Source organism: Lissotriton helveticus, chromosome 5_1, assembly GCF_964261635.1.
Source record: "Lissotriton helveticus chromosome 5_1, aLisHel1.1, whole genome shotgun sequence".
Classification (NCBI taxonomy): domain Eukaryota; kingdom Metazoa; phylum Chordata; class Amphibia; order Caudata; family Salamandridae; genus Lissotriton; species Lissotriton helveticus.
Genome location: NC_136065.1, coordinates 1639055845 through 1639075803, shown reverse-complemented (window position 1 = coordinate 1639075803; position 19959 = coordinate 1639055845). Strand labels below are relative to the sequence as shown.

General features: G+C 49.4%; 1 protein-coding gene across 3 annotated transcripts in view; it reads left to right on the top strand.

The window, feature by feature from the left end:
* The window catches only part of LOC144755675 (X-linked retinitis pigmentosa GTPase regulator-interacting protein 1-like), a 434709-nt gene that overhangs the window by 343215 nt on the left and 71535 nt on the right, over positions 1–19959 (top strand). For all 3 annotated transcript variants that reach the window (XM_078644845.1, XM_078644846.1, XM_078644848.1), the window contains 2 exons: positions 10513–10635; positions 14214–14420. In XM_078644845.1, coding sequence (XP_078500971.1) covers positions 10513–10635; positions 14214–14420 — 330 coding nt within the window. The remainder of the gene's footprint in view (positions 1–10512; positions 10636–14213; positions 14421–19959) is intronic.

The window sequence follows — 19959 nt, the reverse complement described above, 5'->3', positions numbered from 1 at the left end:
CCATCGTTTTTCCACTCCACACCACCCTGGGTTAGACAATGGCGATATGCAAATCAGCGCTGACCATGTGCCCCATGGGAACAGTCCAGTCCGAACTACAAAAGCCATGTCCTTCCCAGAACGGAAACAAGCATCCGAGGACCGGCCCGGTTTCGAGGTAACACCTCTCATCAGCCCGGCTAGCTTGATTCCAGTGGTGTGGAGTGCCTGGGACTCACGTCTGAGCATCCCCAGTACACTTAGAGCTGTAACTGCAAACACAACAATGATGGACAGAATGTGGATCAATGTCACACATTCACCCCAGTCCAAAGATCTGGGCCCAAATCCATCGTTTTTCCACTCCACACCACCCTGGGTTAGACAATGGCTATATGCAAATCAGCGCTGACCCTGTCCCCCATGGGAACAGTCCAGTCCGAACTACAAAAGCCATGTCCTTCCCAGAACGGAAACAAGCATCCGAGGACCGGCCCGGTTTCGAGGGAACACCTCTCATCAGCCCGGCTAGCTTGATTCCAGTGGTGTGGAGTGCCTGGGACTCAAGTCTGAGCAACCCCAGTACACTTAGAGCGGTAACTGCAAACACAACAATGATGGACAGAATGTGGATCAATGTCACACATTCACCCCAGTCCAAAGATCTGGGCCCAAATCCATCGTTTTTCCACTCCACACCACCCTGGGTTAGACAATGGCGATATGCAAATCAGCGCTGACCCTGTGCCCCATGGGAACAGTCCAGTCCGAACTACAAAAGCCATGTCCTTCCCAGAACGGAAACAAGCATCCGAGGACCGGCCCGGTTTCGAGGTAACACCTCTCATCAGCCCGGCTAGCTTGATTCTAGTGGTGTGGAGTGCCTGGGACTCACGTCTGAGCATCCCCAGTACACTTAGAGCGGTAACTGCAAACACAACAATGATGGACAGAATGTGGATCAATGTCACACATTCACCCCAGTCCAAAGATCTGGGCCCAAATCCATCGTTTTTCCACTCCACACCACCCTGGGTTAGACAATGGCGATATGCAAATCAGCGCTGACCCTGTGCCCCATGGGAACAGTCCAGTCCGAACTACAAAAGCCATGTCCTTCCCAGAACGGAAACAAGCATCCGAGGACCGGCCCGGTTTCGAGGTAACACCTCTCATCAGCCCGGCTAGCTTGATTCCAGTGGTGTGGAGTGCCTGGGACTCACGTCTGAGCATCCCCAGTACACTTAGAGTGGTAACTGCAAACACAACAATGATAGACAGAATGTGGATCAATGTCACACATTCACCCCAGTCCAAAGATCTGGGCCCAAATCCATCGTTTTTCCACTCCACACCACCCTGGGTTAGACAATGGCGATATGCAAATCAGCGCTGACCCTGTGCCCCATGGGAACAGTCCAGTCTGAACTACAAAAGCCATGTCCTTCCCAGAACGGAAACAAGCATCCGAGGACCGGCCCGGTTTCGAGGTAACACCTCTCATCAGCCCGGCTAGCTTGATTCCAGTGGTGTGGAGTGCCTGGGACTCACGTCTGAGCATCCCCAGTACACTTAGAGCGGTAACTGCAAACACAACAATGATGGACAGACTGTGGATCAATGTCACACATTCACCCCAGTCCAAAGATCTGGGTCCAAATCCATCGTTTTTCCACTCCACACCACCCTGGGTTAGACAATGGCGATATGCAAATCAGCGCTGACCCTATGCCCCATGGGAACAGTCCAGTCCGAACTACAAAAGCCATGTCCTTCCCAGAACGGAAACAAGCATCCGAGGACCGGCCCGGTTTCGAGGTAACACCTCTCATCAGCCCGGCTAGCTTGATTCCAGTGGTGTGGAGTGCCTGGGACTCACATCTGAGCATCCCCAGTACACTTAGAGCGGTAACTGCAAACACAACAATGATGGACAGAATGTGGATCAATGTCACACATTCACCCCAGTCCAAAGATCTGGGCCCAAATCCATCGTTTTTCCACTCCACACCACCCTGGGTTAGACAATGGCGATATGCAAATCAGCGCTGACCCTGTCCCCCATGGGAACAGTCCAGTCCGAACTACAAAAGCCATATCCTTCCCAGAACGGAAACAAGCATCCGAGGACCGGCCCGGTTTCAAGGTAACACCTCTCATCAGCCCGGCTAGCTTGATTCCAGTGGTGTGGAGTCCCTGGGACTCAAGTCTGAGCAACCCCAGTACACTTAGAGCGGTAACTGCAAACACAACAATGATGGACAGAATGTGGATCAATGTCACACATTCACCCCAGTCCAAAGATCTGGGCCCAAATCCATCGTTTTTCCACTCCACACCACCCTGGGTTAGACAATGGCGATATGCAAATCAGCGCTGACCCTGTGCCCCATGGGAACAGTCCAGTCCGAACTACAAAAGCCATGTCCTTCCCAGAACGGAAACAAGCATCCGAGGACCGGCCCGCTTTCGAGGTAACACCTCTCATCAGCCCGGCTAGCTTGATTCCAGTGGTGTGGAGTGCCTGGGACTCACGTCTGAGCATCCCCAGTACACTTAGAGCGGTAACTGCAAACACAACAATGATGGACAGAATGTGGATCAATGTCACACATTCACCCCAGTCCAAAGATCTGGGTCCAAATCCATCGTTTTTCCACTCCACACCACCCTGGGTTAGACAATGGCGATATGCAAATCAGCGCTGACCCTGTGCCCCATGGGAACAGTCCAGTCCGAACTACAAAAGCCATGTCCTTCCCAGAACGGAAACAAGCATCCGAGGACCGGCCCGGTTTCGAGGTAACACCTCTCATCAGCCCGGCTAGCTTGATTCCAGTGGTGTGGAGTGCCTGGGACTCACGTCTGAGCATCCCCAGTACACTTAGAGCGGTAACTGCAAACTCAACAATGATGGACAGAATGTGGATCAATGTCACACATTCACCCCAGTCCAAAGATCTGGGCCCAAATCCATCGTTTTTCCACTCCACACCACCCTGGGTTAGACAATGGCGATATGCAAATCAGCGCTGACCATGTGCCCCATGGGAACAGTCCAGTCCGAACTACAAAAGCCATGTCCTTCCCAGAACGGAAACAAGCATCCGAGGACCGGCCCGGTTTCGAGGTAACACCTCTCATCAGCCCGGCTAGCTTGATTCCAGTGGTGTGGAGTGCCTGGGACTCACGTCTGAGCATCCCCAGTACACTTAGAGCGGTAACTGCAAACACAACAATGATGGACAGAATGTGGATCAATGTCACACATTCACCCCAGTCCAAAGATCTGGGCCCAAATCCATCGTTTTTCCACTCCACACCACCCTGGGTTAGACAATGGCTATATGCAAATCAGCGCTGACCCTGTCCCCCATGGGAACAGTCCAGTCCGAACTACAAAAGCCATGTCCTTCCCAGAACGGAAACAAGCATCCGAGGACCGGCCCGGTTTCGAGGGAACACCTCTCATCAGCCCGGCTAGCTTGATTCCAGTGGTGTGGAGTGCCTGGGACTCAAGTCTGAGCAACCCCAGTACACTTAGAGCGGTAACTGCAAACACAACAATGATGGACAGAATGTGGATCAATGTCACACATTCACCCCAGTCCAAAGATCTGGGCCCAAATCCATCGTTTTTCCACTCCACACCACCCTGGGTTAGACAATGGCGATATGCAAATCAGCGCTGACCCTGTGCCCCATGGGAACAGTCCAGTCCGAACTACAAAAGCCATGTCCTTCCCAGAACGGAAACAAGCATCCGAGGACCGGCCCGGTGTCGAGGTAACACCTCTCATCAGCCCGGCTAGCTTGATTCCAGTGGTGTGGAGTGCCTGGGACTCACGTCTGAGCATCCCCAGTACACTTAGAGTGGTAACTGCAAACACAACAATGATGGACAGAATGTGGATCAATGTCACACATTCACCCCAGTCCAAAGATCTGGGCCCAAATCCATCGTTTTTCCACTCCTCACCACCCTGGGTTAGACAATGGCGATATGCAAATCAGCGCTGACCCTGTGCCCCATGGGAACAGTCCAGTCCGAACTACAAAAGCCATGTCCTTCCCAGAACGGAAACAAGCATCCGAGGACCGGCCCGGTTTCGAGGTAACACCTCTCATCAGCCCGGCTAGCTTGATTCCAGTGGTGTGGAGTGCCTGGGACTCACGTCTGAGCATCCCCAGTACACTTAGAGCGGTAACTGCAAACACAACAATGATGGACAGACTGTGGATCAATGTCACACATTCACCCCAGTCCAAAGATCTGGGTCCAAATCCATCGTTTTTCCACTCCACACCACCCTGGGTTAGACAATGGCGATATGCAAATCAGCGCTGACCCTATGCCCCATGGGAACAGTCCAGTCCGAACTACAAAAGCCATGTCCTTCCCAGAACGGAAACAAGCATCCGAGGACCGGCCCGGTTTCGAGGTAACACCTCTCATCAGCCCGGCTAGCTTGATTCCAGTGGTGTGGAGTGCCTGGGACTCACATCTGAGCATCCCCAGTACACTTAGAGCGGTAACTGCAAACACAACAATGATGGACAGAATGTGGATCAATGTCACACATTCACCCCAGTCCAAAGATCTGGGCCCAAATCCATCGTTTTTCCACTCCACACCACCCTGGGTTAGACAATGGCGATATGCAAATCAGCGCTGACCCTGTCCCCCATGGGAACAGTCCAGTCCGAACTACAAAAGCCATATCCTTCCCAGAACGGAAACAAGCATCCGAGGACCGGCCCGGTTTCAAGGTAACACCTCTCATCAGCCCGGCTAGCTTGATTCCAGTGGTGTGGAGTCCCTGGGACTCAAGTCTGAGCAACCCCAGTACACTTAGAGCGGTAACTGCAAACACAACAATGATGGACAGAATGTGGATCAATGTCACACATTCACGCCAGTCCAAAGATCTGGGCCCAAATCCATCGTTTTTCCACTCCACACCACCCTGGGTTAGACAATGGCGATATGCAAATCAGCGCTGACCCTGTGCCCCATGGGAACAGTCCAGTCCGAACTACAAAAGCCATGTCCTTCCCAGAACGGAAACAAGCATCCGAGGACCGGCCCGGTTTCGAGGTAACACCTCTCATCAGCCCGGCTAGCTTGATTCCAGTGGTGTGGAGTGCCTGGGACTCACGTCTGAGCATCCCCAGTACACTTAGAGCGGTAACTGCAAACACAACAATGATGGACAGAATGTGGATCAATGTCACACATTCACCCCAGTCCAAAGATCTGGGCCCAAATCCATCGTTTTTCCACTCCACACCACCCTGGGTTAGACAATGGCGATATGCAAATCAGCGCTGACCCTGTGCCCCATGGGAACAGTCCAGTCCGAACTACAAAAGCCATGTCCTTCCCAGAACGGAAACAAGCATCCGAGGACCGGCCCGGTTTCGAGGTAACACCTCTCATCAGCCCGGCTAGCTTGATTCCAGTGGTGTGGAGTGCCTGGGACTCACGTCTGAGCATCCCCAGTACACTTAGAGCGGTAACTGCAAACACAACAATGATGGACAGAATGTGGATCAATGTCACACATTCACCCCAGTCCAAAGATCTGGGCCCAAATCCATCGTTTTTCCACTCCACACCACCCTGGGTTAGACAATGGCGATATGCAAATCAGCGCTGACCATGTGCCCCATGGGAACAGTCCAGTCCGAACTACAAAAGCCATGTCCTTCCCAGAACGGAAACAAGCATCCGAGGACCGGCCCGGTTTCAAGGTAACACCTCTCATCAGCCCGGCTAGCTTGATTCCAGTGGTGTGGAGTCCCTGGGACTCAAGTCTGAGCAACCCCAGTACACTTAGAGCGGTAACTGCAAACACAACAATGATGGACAGAATGTGGATCAATGTCACACATTCACGCCAGTCCAAAGATCTGGGCCCAAATCCATCGTTTTTCCACTCCACACCACCCTGGGTTAGACAATGGCGATATGCAAATCAGCGCTGACCCTGTGCCCCATGGGAACAGTCCAGTCCGAACTACAAAAGCCATGTCCTTCCCAGAACGGAAACAAGCATCCGAGGACCGGCCCGGTTTCGAGGTAACACCTCTCATCAGCCCGGCTAGCTTGATTCCAGTGGTGTGGAGTGCCTGGGACTCACGTCTGAGCATCCCCAGTACACTTAGAGCGGTAACTGCAAACACAACAATGATGGACAGAATGTGGATCAATGTCACACATTCACCCCAGTCCAAAGATCTGGGCCCAATTCCATCGTTTTTCCACTCGACACCACCCTGGGTTAGACAATGGCGATATGCAAATCAGCGCTGACCCTGTGCCCCATGGGAACAGTCCAGTCCGAACTACAAAAGCCATGTCCTTCCCAGAACGGAAACAAGCATCCGAGGACCGGCCCGGTTTCGAGGTAACACCTCTCATCAGCCCGGCTAGCTTGATTCCAGTGGTGTGGAGTGCCTGGGACCCACGTCTGAGCATCCCCAGTACACTTAGAGCGGTAACTGCAAACACAACAATGATGGACAGAATGTGGATCAATGTCACACATTCACCCCAGTCCAAAGATCTGGGCCCAAATCCATCGTTTTTCCACTCCACACCACCCTGGGTTAGACAATGGCGATATGCAAATCAGCGCTGACCATGTGCCCCATGGGAACAGTCCAGTCCGAACTACAAAAGCCATGTCCTTCCCAGAACGGAAACAAGCATCCGAGGACCGGCCCGGTTTCGAGGTAACACCTCTCATCAGCCCGGCTAGCTTGATTCCAGTGGTGTGGAGTGCCTGGGACTCACGTCTGAGCATCCCCAGTACACTTAGAGCGGTAACTGCAAACACAACAATGATGGACAGAATGTGGATCAATGTCACACATTCACCCCAGTCCAAAGATCTGGGCCCAAATCCATCGTTTTTCCACTCCACACCACCCTGGGTTAGACAATGGCGATATGCAAATCAGCGCTGACCCTGTCCCCCATGGGAACAGTCCAGTCCGAACTACAAAAGCCATGTCCTTCCCAGAACGGAAACAAGCATCCGAGGACCGGCCCGGTTTCGAGGGAACACCTCTCATCAGCCCGGCTAGCTTGATTCCAGTGGTGTGGAGTGCCTGGGACTCAAGTCTGAGCAACCCCAGTACACTTAGAGCGGTAACTGCAAACACAACAATGATGGACAGAATGTGGATCAATGTCACACATTCACCCCAGTCCAAAGATCTGGGCCCAAATCCATCGTTTTTCTACTCCACACCACCCTGGGTTAGACAATGGCGATATGCAAATCAGCGCTGACCCTGTGCCCCATGGGAACAGTCCAGTCCAAACTACAAAAGCCATGTCCTTCCCAGAACGGAAACAAGCATCCGAGGACCGGCCCGGTTTCGAGGTAACACCTCTCATCAGCCCGGCTAGCTTGATTCCAGTGGTGTGGAGTGCCTGGGACTCACGTCTGAGCATCCCCAGTACACTTAGAGCGGTAACTGCAAACACAACAATGATGGACAGAATGTGGATCAATGTCACACATTCACCCCAGTCCAAAGATCTGGGCCCAAATCCATTGTTTTTCCACTCCACACCACCCTGGGTTAGACAATGGCGATATGCAAATCAGCGCTGACCCTGTGCCCCATGGGAACAGTCCAGTCCGAACTACAAAAGCCATGTCCTTCCCAGAACGGAAACAAGCATCCGAGGACCGGCCCGGTTTCGAGGTAACACCTCTCATCAGCCCGGCTAGCTTGATTCCAGTGGTGTGGAGTGCCTGGGACTCACGTCTGAGCATCCCCAGTACACTTAGAGTGGTAACTGCAAACACAACAATGATGGACAGAATGTGGATCAATGTCACACATTCACCCCAGTCCAAAGATCTGGGCCCAAATCCATCGTTTTTCCACTCCACACCACCCTGGGTTAGACAATGGCGATATGCAAATCAGCGCTGACTCTGTGCCCCATGGGAACAGTCCAGTCCGAACTACAAAAGCCATGTCCTTCCCAGAACGGAAACAAGCATCCGAGGACCGGCCCGGTTTCGAGGTAACACCTCTCATCAGCCCGGCTAGCTTGATTCCAGTGGTGTGGAGTGCCTGGGACTCACGTCTGAGCATCCCCAGTACACTTAGAGCGGTAACTGCAAACACAACAATGATGGACAGACTGTGGATCAATGTCACACATTCACCCCAGTCCAAAGATCTGGGTCCAAATCCATCGTTTTTCCACTCCACACCACCCTGGGTTAGACAATGGCGATATGCAAATCAGCGCTGACCCTATGCCCCATGGGAACAGTCCAGTCCGAACTACAAAAGCCATGTCCTTCCCAGAACGGAAACAAGCATCCGAGGACCGGCCCGGTTTCGAGGTAACACCTCTCATCAGCCCGGCTAGCTTGATTCCAGTGGGGTGGAGTGCCTGGGACTCACATCTGAGCATCCCCAGTACACTTAGAGCGGTAACTGCAAACACAACAATGATGGACAGAATGTGGATCAATGTCACACATTCACCCCAGTCCAAAGATCTGGGCCCAAATCCATCGTTTTTCCACTCCACACCACCCTGGGTTAGACAATGGCGATATGCAAATCAGCGCTGACCCTGTCCCCCATGGGAACAGTCCAGTCCGAACTACAAAAGCCATATCCTTCCCAGAACGGAAACAAGCATCCGAGGACCGGCCCGGTTTCAAGGTAACACCTCTCATCAGCCCGGCTAGCTTGATTCCAGTGGTGTGGAGTCCCTGGGACTCAAGTCTGAGCAACCCCAGTACACTTAGAGCGGTAACTGCAAACACAACAATGATGGACAGAATGTGGATCAATGTCACACATTCACCCCAGTCCAAAGATCTGGGCCCAAATCCATCGTTTTTCCACTCCACACCACCCTGGGTTAGACAATGGCGATATGCAAATCAGCGCTGACCCTGTGCCCCATGGGAACAGTCCAGTCCGAACTACAAAAGCCATGTCCTTCCCAGAACGGAAACAAGCATCCGAGGACCGGCCCGGTTTCGAGGTAACACCTCTCATCAGCCCGGCTAGCTTGATTCCAGTGGTGTGGAGTGCCTGGGACTCACGTCTGAGCATCCCCAGTACACTTAGAGCGGTAACTGCAAACACAACAATGATGGACAGAATGTGGATCAATGTCACACATTCACCCCAGTCCAAAGATCTGGGCCCAAATCCATCGTTTTTCCACTCCACACCACCCTGGGTTAGACAATGGCGATATGCAAATCAGCGCTGACCCTGTGCCCCATGGGAACAGTCCAGTCCGAACTACAAAAGCCATGTCCTTCCCAGAACGGTGTTTGCAGTGATAGATAATCAAGCACCTTTCATGCGGATGGGCTCACAAACGCAATTTTTAAAGTCCGCCCGGATTCCACGTTCCTGGGTGATCAGAGTGGACGTTCCTTTAAGAGTGACCTCTCAGAAAAGGTTTAGATATATTAGGCACCCGTGAATAATACACCATTGGAATTTCTAAGTGGATAATAGTTTCATACTTGTTAGAGAACGTACCAGCTGAAGATCCCATTTATTGTATTCCTTTCTGGATGTACCTGTATCTGAGGCTCTGGCACACCACACTCTTGCAGTAAGCTTTAACTGCTCACTCTTGCTACCCTCTGACAAGTAAAGCCTAAAGAGAACGTCCATGGCGTTCAGGGAGCTTGCAAAGGTATCTGGTTCCCTTAGTTCCAGGGACAACAGGCAAACTTGTTATCAGTATTGTCCAGTTGCCCCTGAGTTTCCTAGTCCCAGAGAACTGGCCTGACACTTGCCATGGAGAATCACCCTTTTCTGCTGTCTTTCTGAAAGACAACAGGGCTTGAGTTGGCAGCAATTTCATGCTACCGCCTAAAAAGTATGTCTGTGGTTTTACTATTATAAATATCGGCAAGGATGTTGGGAATTTGGATGTTTTATGCTTATCAGTGTAGTATCTTGTAAATGAAGAAACTGGAAATACGATGAGATCTTCTGGAGCAATTTATTTGCTTCATCCACGAACAGCCCAAAGCTCCTAACTGATCTAGAACACACATTACTTTCACCATTCTAAGAACCAACATGAGCGAAGACTCTAAGTTCTTAAAGGAAACAAGTGTACATAAGTAAAGCATAACATTACAATCAGGGAATGTGATATCTTACATTTTAAGTTTTTCATGGTCTTTTCGATATGTGTTCTATGATTTGTCTGCATAAATCTTCCCCTTCCATCGGCTATGCTTATATATGTTGTGATGTGATGTTTTGTTCATCCATAATTATTATACATTTTAATTATCGGTGTTTCTGTGTTCTGTTTTTCTGTGTGCTAGTATGCATGTTCTACCTTGTAATGCTTATGTGTGTATGTGCTGGGATTTAATGTATATAGCATAGTCAGTGCTTAAGGTTTTTGCCTCCTGTGCTTGTGTGCTCCTTGTATGTGATATGTTAGTACAGTCATTGTGCATGTGGATTAGCACTCCATTCACACCCTTACTCTCATCCATGCAGGCCTATGGAGGAGGCAATGGGCAGCAGATTTCTACTTCTGGCTACAGGGTGAAAAGGGCATTGCAGTCCAACATCAGGAAAGTTACCTTCTATGAGAGTAAGCCCAGTGGAGGAGATTACAAGGTGAGTGCAGATATCTGGCCGAGAACTAGTCCCTTACCCTGGTTTCTGGGCCGGCAGCTCATCAGAGGAGAGATGTCTATCCCAGTACTGCCAGACGGGGCTCCTTGAAGAGCTGAGGTGCTAAAGGCAAGGGCTGTAAACGTGGTCATTGTGGGCAGTGAAACCGCACTAGATGTTCTGTAGTTAGGGTGTGAAAGATAACTAAGAATAGAGCTGGAGTCCAAGAGCTAGGGATGACAAAATGGAGACTGGAGCCAAGGAGTCGGTTCCTTAGATGCAGGTACTAGAGCTCAGAAATGCACCCTGGACCAAGAACGCATATTCCAGAGCACAGAGTGCTAGAGCTAGAAGACATACTCTAGACTGAAGGGAGGTAGGTCTAAGAAAAAGTAAATCCTGAAAGAGTCAACGTTCTAGAGCTAGACAATAGCAGAAACAGAAGTTTGAGGAGATAATCTTGTACTAGGGCTGAGACAACTGAGCATAGATACAGCCTTGAGTCAAAGCAGAGACTCCTGACTATGTACTAGAGCTTTGAATATGTAGGAAGTGGAGCTTCAGCAGAGGTTCCACAGCTGTGGGGCTTCAGCCACCAACAGGATCTAGATCTTGAAATCAAAAAATGTGTCAGCTGGAATTTTAGTAAACTGAGAAGAAAGAGAGCCTCGCACCATTGTGGGTTTTAGTATTAGAACTGTCAGGAAATGAAGCCTTAACACCAAAGCAGAGGTTCTGGAGATTAGAATTCTAAGTAAAGCCCAGAGCAAAGTAGAGGGCTTGTGGACAGGAGCTTTAGGGGGACGGTTGTTGACCAGACCCAGAGAAGAGGTTCTGTAACAGTAGGCACTAGAACGTACAATGAATTGTGCACAGAGAGAACTGCCCTACATGAGAGGAGGTTATCAGAGTTATAAGGAATGTGAGATTGGGGCAGAAAAATTGTGAGGTAGGAGTGGCAGGTTTTATGATGAAAAACAGCTTGACCAAAAGCAAATATTCTACTGTATTCTACTGTTTGGTATCCCAGCATGGAACCAAAATCGACCACTACAATGGGTGCTGCTGAAACTAAAATAAAGTAGACCCTAGAACCTCAACAGAGGAACCAGAGATTTGTGTACTAGTTCTGAGAAGCACTAGAGCTAGAGCAGAAGGTACAACCATCAGTTTACCGAAGCATAAGCAAAAGTTCTGGTACTGGAGGTTCAGTAGCAGAAGAGAATTTGGGGCAGATTTATGTTAACTGGCGCATTCCCAGGGATGCGCCAGTTAACATGCGCCACAGTGCGCCACTGCTCCGCCACCCATGGTGCGCCGCATTTATGATGCGGCGCACCATGGTGCAAGGCAGTGAGGATGCGTGATGCATCTCTCGGCGCACGGGCGGCGCATTGCAGGAGTCATGTCGCAAGTGCGACATGACTCCTGCAATGCACAGGAGCCACCTATCCAATGCATTGTGCGTTACCCTTACGCCTGCTTCAAGCAGGCGTAAGGAATTGACGTAGAAAGTGGCTGAGTGAAATCTCATAGATTTCACTCAGCCACTTTTAGGAGGCGTTCCTGCGCAGGAACGCCCCCCCCGTGCGCAGGAACGCCTCCTCATGGCGCAGGGGTTTCCAACGTGACGCATCTCCTAGATGTGTCACGTTGTAAATAGGGCGCATTGTTTGCGCCGCCGTTGCGTCACATTACGTGACGCAATTGCGGCGCAAGGAGGCGCAAGGGCATCATAAATCTGCCCCTTAGAGACTAGAACCAGAGCAAATATTTGACTACGGGGAGTGCAGAATAGAGGGGTTTGGAATGGTAATGTCAGAAGTATAATTAAAGCTGAGAGGCAGTGTATTGGACCTAAAGCTGCATAACGAATTCACTGAATTTATGCTTTTAGAAAACAAGATGCTGATTTGATTTTAGATTAGTTTAACCATGAAGACGCTGTGGTGAGGAGTGTCACTGGACCGGGAGTCAGGGAGGGGGGCAGAGAAGAAGGTCTGATCTCCATCAGTCCCAGAAGAATACTTTTGGATTCATCTGAGACCAGCAGTGGAGTACCAGTCAAAAGGCACACAAGAGCAGGACTTGCAGAGGTAGTGGAGGAGGAGGTCAGGAAGGAGGGAGGAGTTCAGTGGAGGAGACCCTACGCTCTAGAGGTTTTGAAGGTGTATACATGTGCAGTCACCCCAGAAATGGGTCTAGACGTTCAGAGGAAGAGACTCACCAGAATAGGATCTTAGTTAAGGACAAGCCAAAGCAAAGTTTTTCTCCCTCTGGAATGGGATAATGTTAAGTCATTCCATGGCTGATGTCAATTCTGAAGCAGCAGTGGGGATACACACTGGGGCATGGGTTGGTGGGCTTAATGAGGGGGCAGACACAAAAGACCATGCGTAATCAGCTCTGGAGAGGAAAGGTCTGAAGAAACTCGTGATTTGCAATTAGGCCCAGTAAAAAGAAAGATCTGGCGGTGGTGGCTCTGTTAATTTTGGAAAGTGATGACCTGCAAGTCCTTATTAAAATATAAGTTCACTGTATACTAATGCCTCATACTGTACAGATAGGTGGTTGAAAACTAGTAAACAAGGAGCACTATGAGGCACATTCTCATAACCAAACAGGGCTGGAGCCAAGTAAAATATTTCCTAATCATCTCTAAGTTTGGTTCGGCACTATCAGTGAGGAGCATGCATGAGAGGTCAAGCAGAAGGCAGAGAAAGAGGTCTAGGTTCTGATTGCCTTGGAGAGGAAAATGAAATGGTGCCAGGAAGTAGTTAAAGAGTGATGCCCAAGCACCTTAAACTCTGGAAAAGCAAAAACCTGGAGCCGCTAGGAAAAATGAAGATACGCTAGAGAAACAACGAGGAGGCACACTGTGGCAAGGAAAGCTAGGGCAATGGGAAGGGAAATGGAGCTCTTATGCAAGACTGTAACGACAAGCTCCCTCGCAGAGCTGTTGGTTCTAGCTCCCTTGTACAACTGTCACATCGAGCTCCCATGCAACCTATGCAGGTCTGTTATGTGTAGCTCCCATGCAGAACTGTTAGGTCAAGTTCCCACACAGGACTGTTAGGTCGAGCTCCTGTGCAGAACTGTGAGTTAGAGCTCCCATGCACAACTGATACATTTAGCTCCAGTGCCGCCCACACAGGACTGTTAGGTGCTTCTCCCATGCAGGGCTGTTAGGTCGAGTTCCCACGCAGGACTGTTAGGTCAAGCTCCCACGTAGAATTATTAAGGTGTGCTCCCACGCAGGACTGTTAGTCGAACTCCCATGCAGAAATGTTGGTCGAGTTCCCATGCTTTCAGTCGAAAGACCGTTGCAAAGGAAGACTGAGGCATTTCTATAAGCACTGGTGTTTGCTCTAAGAATGTGCAGCCATCCTGCAGCTTACAGGTAAGCGAAAGAGGTAAAAAATGGTGATCCAGGGCACCTGGAGCACTGTCATACTATTTTCACGGTTTTAATAAGGTTGTCTGCATGGGCTGGGGGGCTGTATGACAAGAGTTTTTCTATTTTTCTGCTTTTACCAAACAAAGCCAATCAAAGGTAGCAATGTAGTCTTCTCCTTTTCCAGAAACAGAGCAGGACAATGGCCACAACTGGAGATCCTTCTGAGAGCCCACAGGAGAGTCACCGAAAGAAAATGAAAGTGGGCTCTCTCGGGGAGGCAGAGAAGGAACCCATGAAGGTGGTCCGGCAGTCCAGTCCCCATGCAGCCACTCGTCATGCTGACCATCAGTGCTACTCTGATGGAAAATCTGTTAAAAGGGACTCAAAGAAGGTAAGTACTGAGGGAACCAAAGAGCAGTGGGTTGGGGAAGGGAATCTGTGTGTGCCTGAACTGGGTGAGACTTCCACTTCGGGGTGTTCAGGGATGGTGGCATTCCCGCATGTTCATCAGAGCTAGAGGTCTCTTGTCGACAGAAGATGATCACATTTACTCTACAGTTAGAAACCTAAGTTATCAGTGAAGTGACCTATTCCCACTCCTACAACTATGTAAAGCCATGGATTGCCTTTAAGTATCCTTCTGCAAGTTTCAGGACCAGCTAAGTAAATATTCAGAAAAAATAAGGATTTAACAGGTTAAACATAGTGATGAAAAAAGTGGTACTTTACTACCTTGGTTTATGCCCCCAAGTAACCTCTTCATTCGAGGTTGACTCTATTCACCATCAATTGGACACTCCGAGACCAGATGTGCCTCTTGGAAGCCCAGCATGGGGCCCATTCTGGCAATAATGTAAAGGCTAGTGATGCAGTGCACAGTGCATTATCCATATTCAAGGGCAGTAGAGACAAGACGTATGACTTATGAAACTACTAATGACCTTTCATCTCCCACTAATACAAAAGATCCACAACCTTCAATATAGTCATAGTTGAAAGTCCCATTCACTAGGTCCCAGTGCCAGAACTTTGTGAAGTGGATTCTCCAATGAACATAAAAATGCAATGACTAATAGGCTTATTCAAATCCTGGTGGGTGGCCAACTGGCCTGCCAGCTTATCAGAGGCTATGGTCTCCACTTCCCTGGCACAGGACCATACGCCATATTTAGGTATCCCCAAGGTAATCAAACATGTCTGTGCTTTCATCGTCAGCTCTATAAAAGGCATTGAACTTTGCTTAACAGGTGTGATATTAATGTGCCTGCTTGATAAAGATTTTTTATTTTCCGAAAACAAAACGTACTGAAAGTGTTCTCCCCTTGCTCGTGAGGGCCATTATGTGTTTTCCCTTCACAGGATTATCATGCTTTGCATGTTTGTGTACAGAAAGGGAAATGAGTAATGGTCGCCCTGCCATATTAGGAATGGCCATTGTCACTATGACATGTCAGTTCAGTGGCAGATGGCCTGCCATGTCAATTGTTTCTACGGGCGATGTCTTCTGAAGCTCCACCAGCTTTTCCCTGACACGTAATAGTGTGGGTGAACCACAAACGCGGTGGGGTAGGAGTATGGCCGAGTTATTGCCCCAAACACCCTCTAAAGTAGTATGTAGTAGTAGTATGAGCTTTATTCGATACATAAAAATATCATAAAAGCAAATACAACATTTTTAAAAAGTTACAATATTAAAAAAGGATATCAACAATTTAAGATACATCATGCATCATACTATACTAAACACTTGTGGTTTACACATTAAAATCCATTCATTTAAAGAATACAAATAATTAAAACTAGACCATTTTATAAGCTGGAACACTATAGCAGGAACATGGCAGCAGATAGGTTAAATGTATGACACTCTAAGCCCAAACTCTATTCTCATAGCGTGACAGAACTGGTGGGGCATGTTGCCTCTTTTGCCAAGATCTTGTTTCTTATCAGCCATGCATAGCCTAAAAACTTTGCCACCCCGCAAATCAGTGTCAATGAAGATGTATCTGTACACAGGATGCGGAGTGCGGCACGATGGTTCATTGGGCCAATCAATTGGCAGACCGGTTTGAGCCACTTGGCTCTGGCGATCTATAGGCTGGGCAGGCGAATAAAAGGTGCGCAGTTGACTCATGATAGGCGCAACCTGGACAGGGTATAGATGTCTAATTTGTCCCTTTCCAAGAAACAGTCACACTATTGGTGGGAAGAGTCCCTAATCTCAGTTTCACATGCAGTGCCCTATCCCTAGGGACCTGTATGAAGTCCAGATAAGGTTCCAGTCTACAGATGGATTTATGTTCCAAGAACCCCTCAGTAAGTTTTCCTATTTTGGGGTTCAAAATCTCATGTGTCTGAACCCAATCCCAATAGGCCCGCTTCAGATCCTGCTTTGTGGGGGGGACCTGACTGATCCAGGCCTCCCTAAGGCCTATATCTGTTAAGAGCTGTCGGAGGTCAGTTATCCAATTAATCCTGCTCCCCGTGTCAGTTAATATCAATTCATCAAGGGCTGCCGCATAGTTGGCCAATTCCGCGGTCCTTCTTATACGTGCCCAAAAAAGGAGGGGGTGCAATCCTACAATGTCCTGGATGGAACGTCTTCCCATATCATAGAATAAAGGTTTCAAGGGGGTCGAGATAGGGAGGGAAATGAGATCTCTCATGAACTTATTTTCAGATTTGGCAAGCTCACTGACGTTCTCGAAGCCCCAAAGTTTGGACCCATATAGGGCCGAAGGGAGTGCTTTGCCGTCATAGACTGCAAGCGCCGGGGCTACTGGCCTACTCCTAGATAGATGTTGCTCTCTAATGATGGCCCCAGAGAACCGCTTGTGGCTTAGGAGCATCTTGGCTAGATGGGAGCCCCACCTCATGTTCTTAGAGACGCAGATTCCCAAGTAGTCAAAAGACTCAACAGTGTCCAGAGGGGAATCGTTCAGGGTAATGCCGTTTCTAAAACGTTTAGATGGGTTGATACACATAAGTTTTGTTTTAGTCGTATTAATTATCCACCCCCGAGAATTACAGAAGTTGCCAAACCCGTTTAAACGTTTCTGGAGTCTCCCCGGTGATTTAGAGATCAGAAGGGTGTCGTCGGCGAACAGGAAGGTCCTTATCTTCTCCCCTGCCAAGATGGGAGCGTCTGCTGGTTCTTGCCTTAGAAAATCAAACACCCCGTCGATATATAGAGAAAACAGGGTGGGATCCAGCCCGCATCCCTGGCGGACCCCCCTGTTCACCACGATCCTCTCTGTCAGTTGCCCCTGTGATCCCCACCTGATTTTTGCATAGTTCTCTTTATGCAAGCGTTGGATAATATCAAGAACCAGGTGGGAAATACCTAGTTGTTGAAGGACATACCAGAGTTTTTCCCGGGGCACCAGGTCGACCGCAGTCTTCAGATCTATAAAGGCCAGGTACAAACTACCTTTTCCTAAAATTACTGCTTTCCAACAGATCATGAAGAATCTGAACACCTGGTCCATTGTTCCCACTTACCGTCCTCCATCCAGGTTCCAATCCTAGCAAGGAGGACCCTGCCAACCACCTTCTGTATCACATCGATTAAACTAATCGGCCGATAGTTGGCAGGGTCCTCCCTGTTCCCCTTTTTGAAGATTGGGACCACCGCAGCTCCTTTCCAAGAGTCTGGGACAGGTGATCCCCTCGCTAATAAATTCATTAACAAAAGATGAAGAAGGCCCAAGGCTTTGGATCATGTAGAAGCAGGTCTCCAGGAAGGCCGTCAGGACCAGCCACCTTGCCGGGAGCAATGCTGTTTATTGCTAACTCCACCTCTTGGAGCTCGAAGCAGTCCAAGTTGTGGACAGAACCAATAGAAATTGAGGGGCGTCAGATACTAGAGGCAGAGGGCATCAGTGGCGTCACTAGGGGGGTGCGGACCGCACCGGGTGACACCAGCACACGGGGTGACACCAATCTGGTTACTTCCAGCAGTCAAACACCTCGACTAGTCTCACCCGTCCTCCTCGCACACGTACGAACACACGAGCAGGGAGTGTGATAAAACGCAATCCTGCAGACGCTTGCATGATGATTCCGTCCCCGCCGTTCTCTAAGCACTGTGAAGCAGCAGGGGACGTCTGACTGTCAGGGGCTGTGGTGCGCTGTCCGGTGTACGGCAGCTCCCGGGGATGCTGTTAGACGGCGCTCTACACGCATGCAGCAGGGACTGAAGCCCCCTCTCTCTTCTGTGTTTACAGGACTTTCTGTGAAGGAAAGAAACTGCAGCTACAGGAAACGCGAACTGTGCAACAGTTCATCCAAATTCCCTGCTTTTAATTTTATCACGACCGACCCAAAGATTTAGTAGAGAGACCTCCAGCTTTTTCCATAGTTGTTTAAAAAAAAAACTCGGTCGGGTTGTTTATGCATTTGTTTCTGAAAGCTGTAACAGATATAGTTTGATGGATGTTTTTATCTGCACCTAAAGAATGTTGTAAAAGTCACCGGCCCTACATTTCTGAGTGATTAGACCTGGAGAGGCTTTTTAAATAGGCACCGCCAGCCGCACCCCCATAAGGAAGAATATCAAGTTGTCACACTGCTAGAATGTGTTTGCAGCGCTGCCATCTAGGTGGCAGATAATTTGAGGAGAGACGCTTCTTTACTCTTTCATCACACACTGGCACGGACAGGGGAGACTGGCTCCGTTATTTCGCTAAAAAGGACATTTAAGCACACTTGATAAAGTATCCAATGTTTCGAGTTGTTCTTTTCAGGAGCATTTATTTGCATCTTAGAAAACAGACTGCCAATAATGCAGCTTCCAAATCTGTTTGGTGCAAACTAGGCGCATTAAGGAAGGCAGGTATGTTAACACTCCACGGGACAACATAGGAGTATTGTTACAGTGATATCAATGGATCCATATAAAACAAAACAATTAAATGTGTTCAACTTCAATTATTTGCAATGTCAAAATTAACATAAAAATACTGTTATGGTCATGTATCTGTCATGGAGCTCGGCATATAATTCAATCTTTACCGAATATCAACAATGAAAACACAAACAATGTCATGGTCGATGTTGGCTGCTGGCCAAACTTTGCAGCCTCGCCTCTGCCATTAAATGGGCCCTCTAGTCCTTTCAGTATTACCTTCTGGGCCGCTCCTTTACTCTGTACACCGACCATGCTGCCTTGATATGGCTGATGCTACACAAGGACACAAACAGTCGCATACTAAGGTGCTTTCTTGCTCTGCAACCCTGTTCCTTTCAGGTCCATCGCATGCCCGGAAAGATGCTGACCAATGTGGACTTCCTCTCTCGCACTCCGGTGGACTCTTGGCCCGATCGGCCAAGCCTGGTAGGGGAGTACTGTGAGGAAAAGGCCTTGGGGGCTTGTGGCGGGAGCCCCAGGGGCACCAAGGAGTCCTGCTTCCTGGTCTCTTCCTCTGTTGCCGGTGTAATACTTCCGGTGCAAGGGGGAGGAGGGACTTTATATTCCGATGGCCTGGAACTGCGAAGGGGAACTCGATGCAAGGAGGTGAAAGCAGGTGAGCAGAGGAAGACAACACGAAGGAGGACGAGGTAGCGGATGCTACGGAGGAGAAAGCGGTGGGAGAACTACCAGCGTGACCAGAGGCCGGCGGATCCAGAAGGGACACCCTGACCAAGGACGTGGACGAACAGGAGGTATGCAGGAGCCAGGATGACCACCGGGAAGGCGTGCCGGATGAGGCGGCCTTGGCTCTGTCACAGAGTAGGTCCATGGGGTAAGCCGTGAGGGGGTGACACCATGAGTTACCCGCACTGGGTGACACCAACCCTAGTGACGCCCAGGGCATTCATCATCACCCGAATAAAGATTAGAAAAATGGTCCTGCCACTGTCGGGAGTGATGTGATTAGAGATTGGAACAGAACTACTTCTTGTCCTACAATTGATTAAGTCCCAGAAGT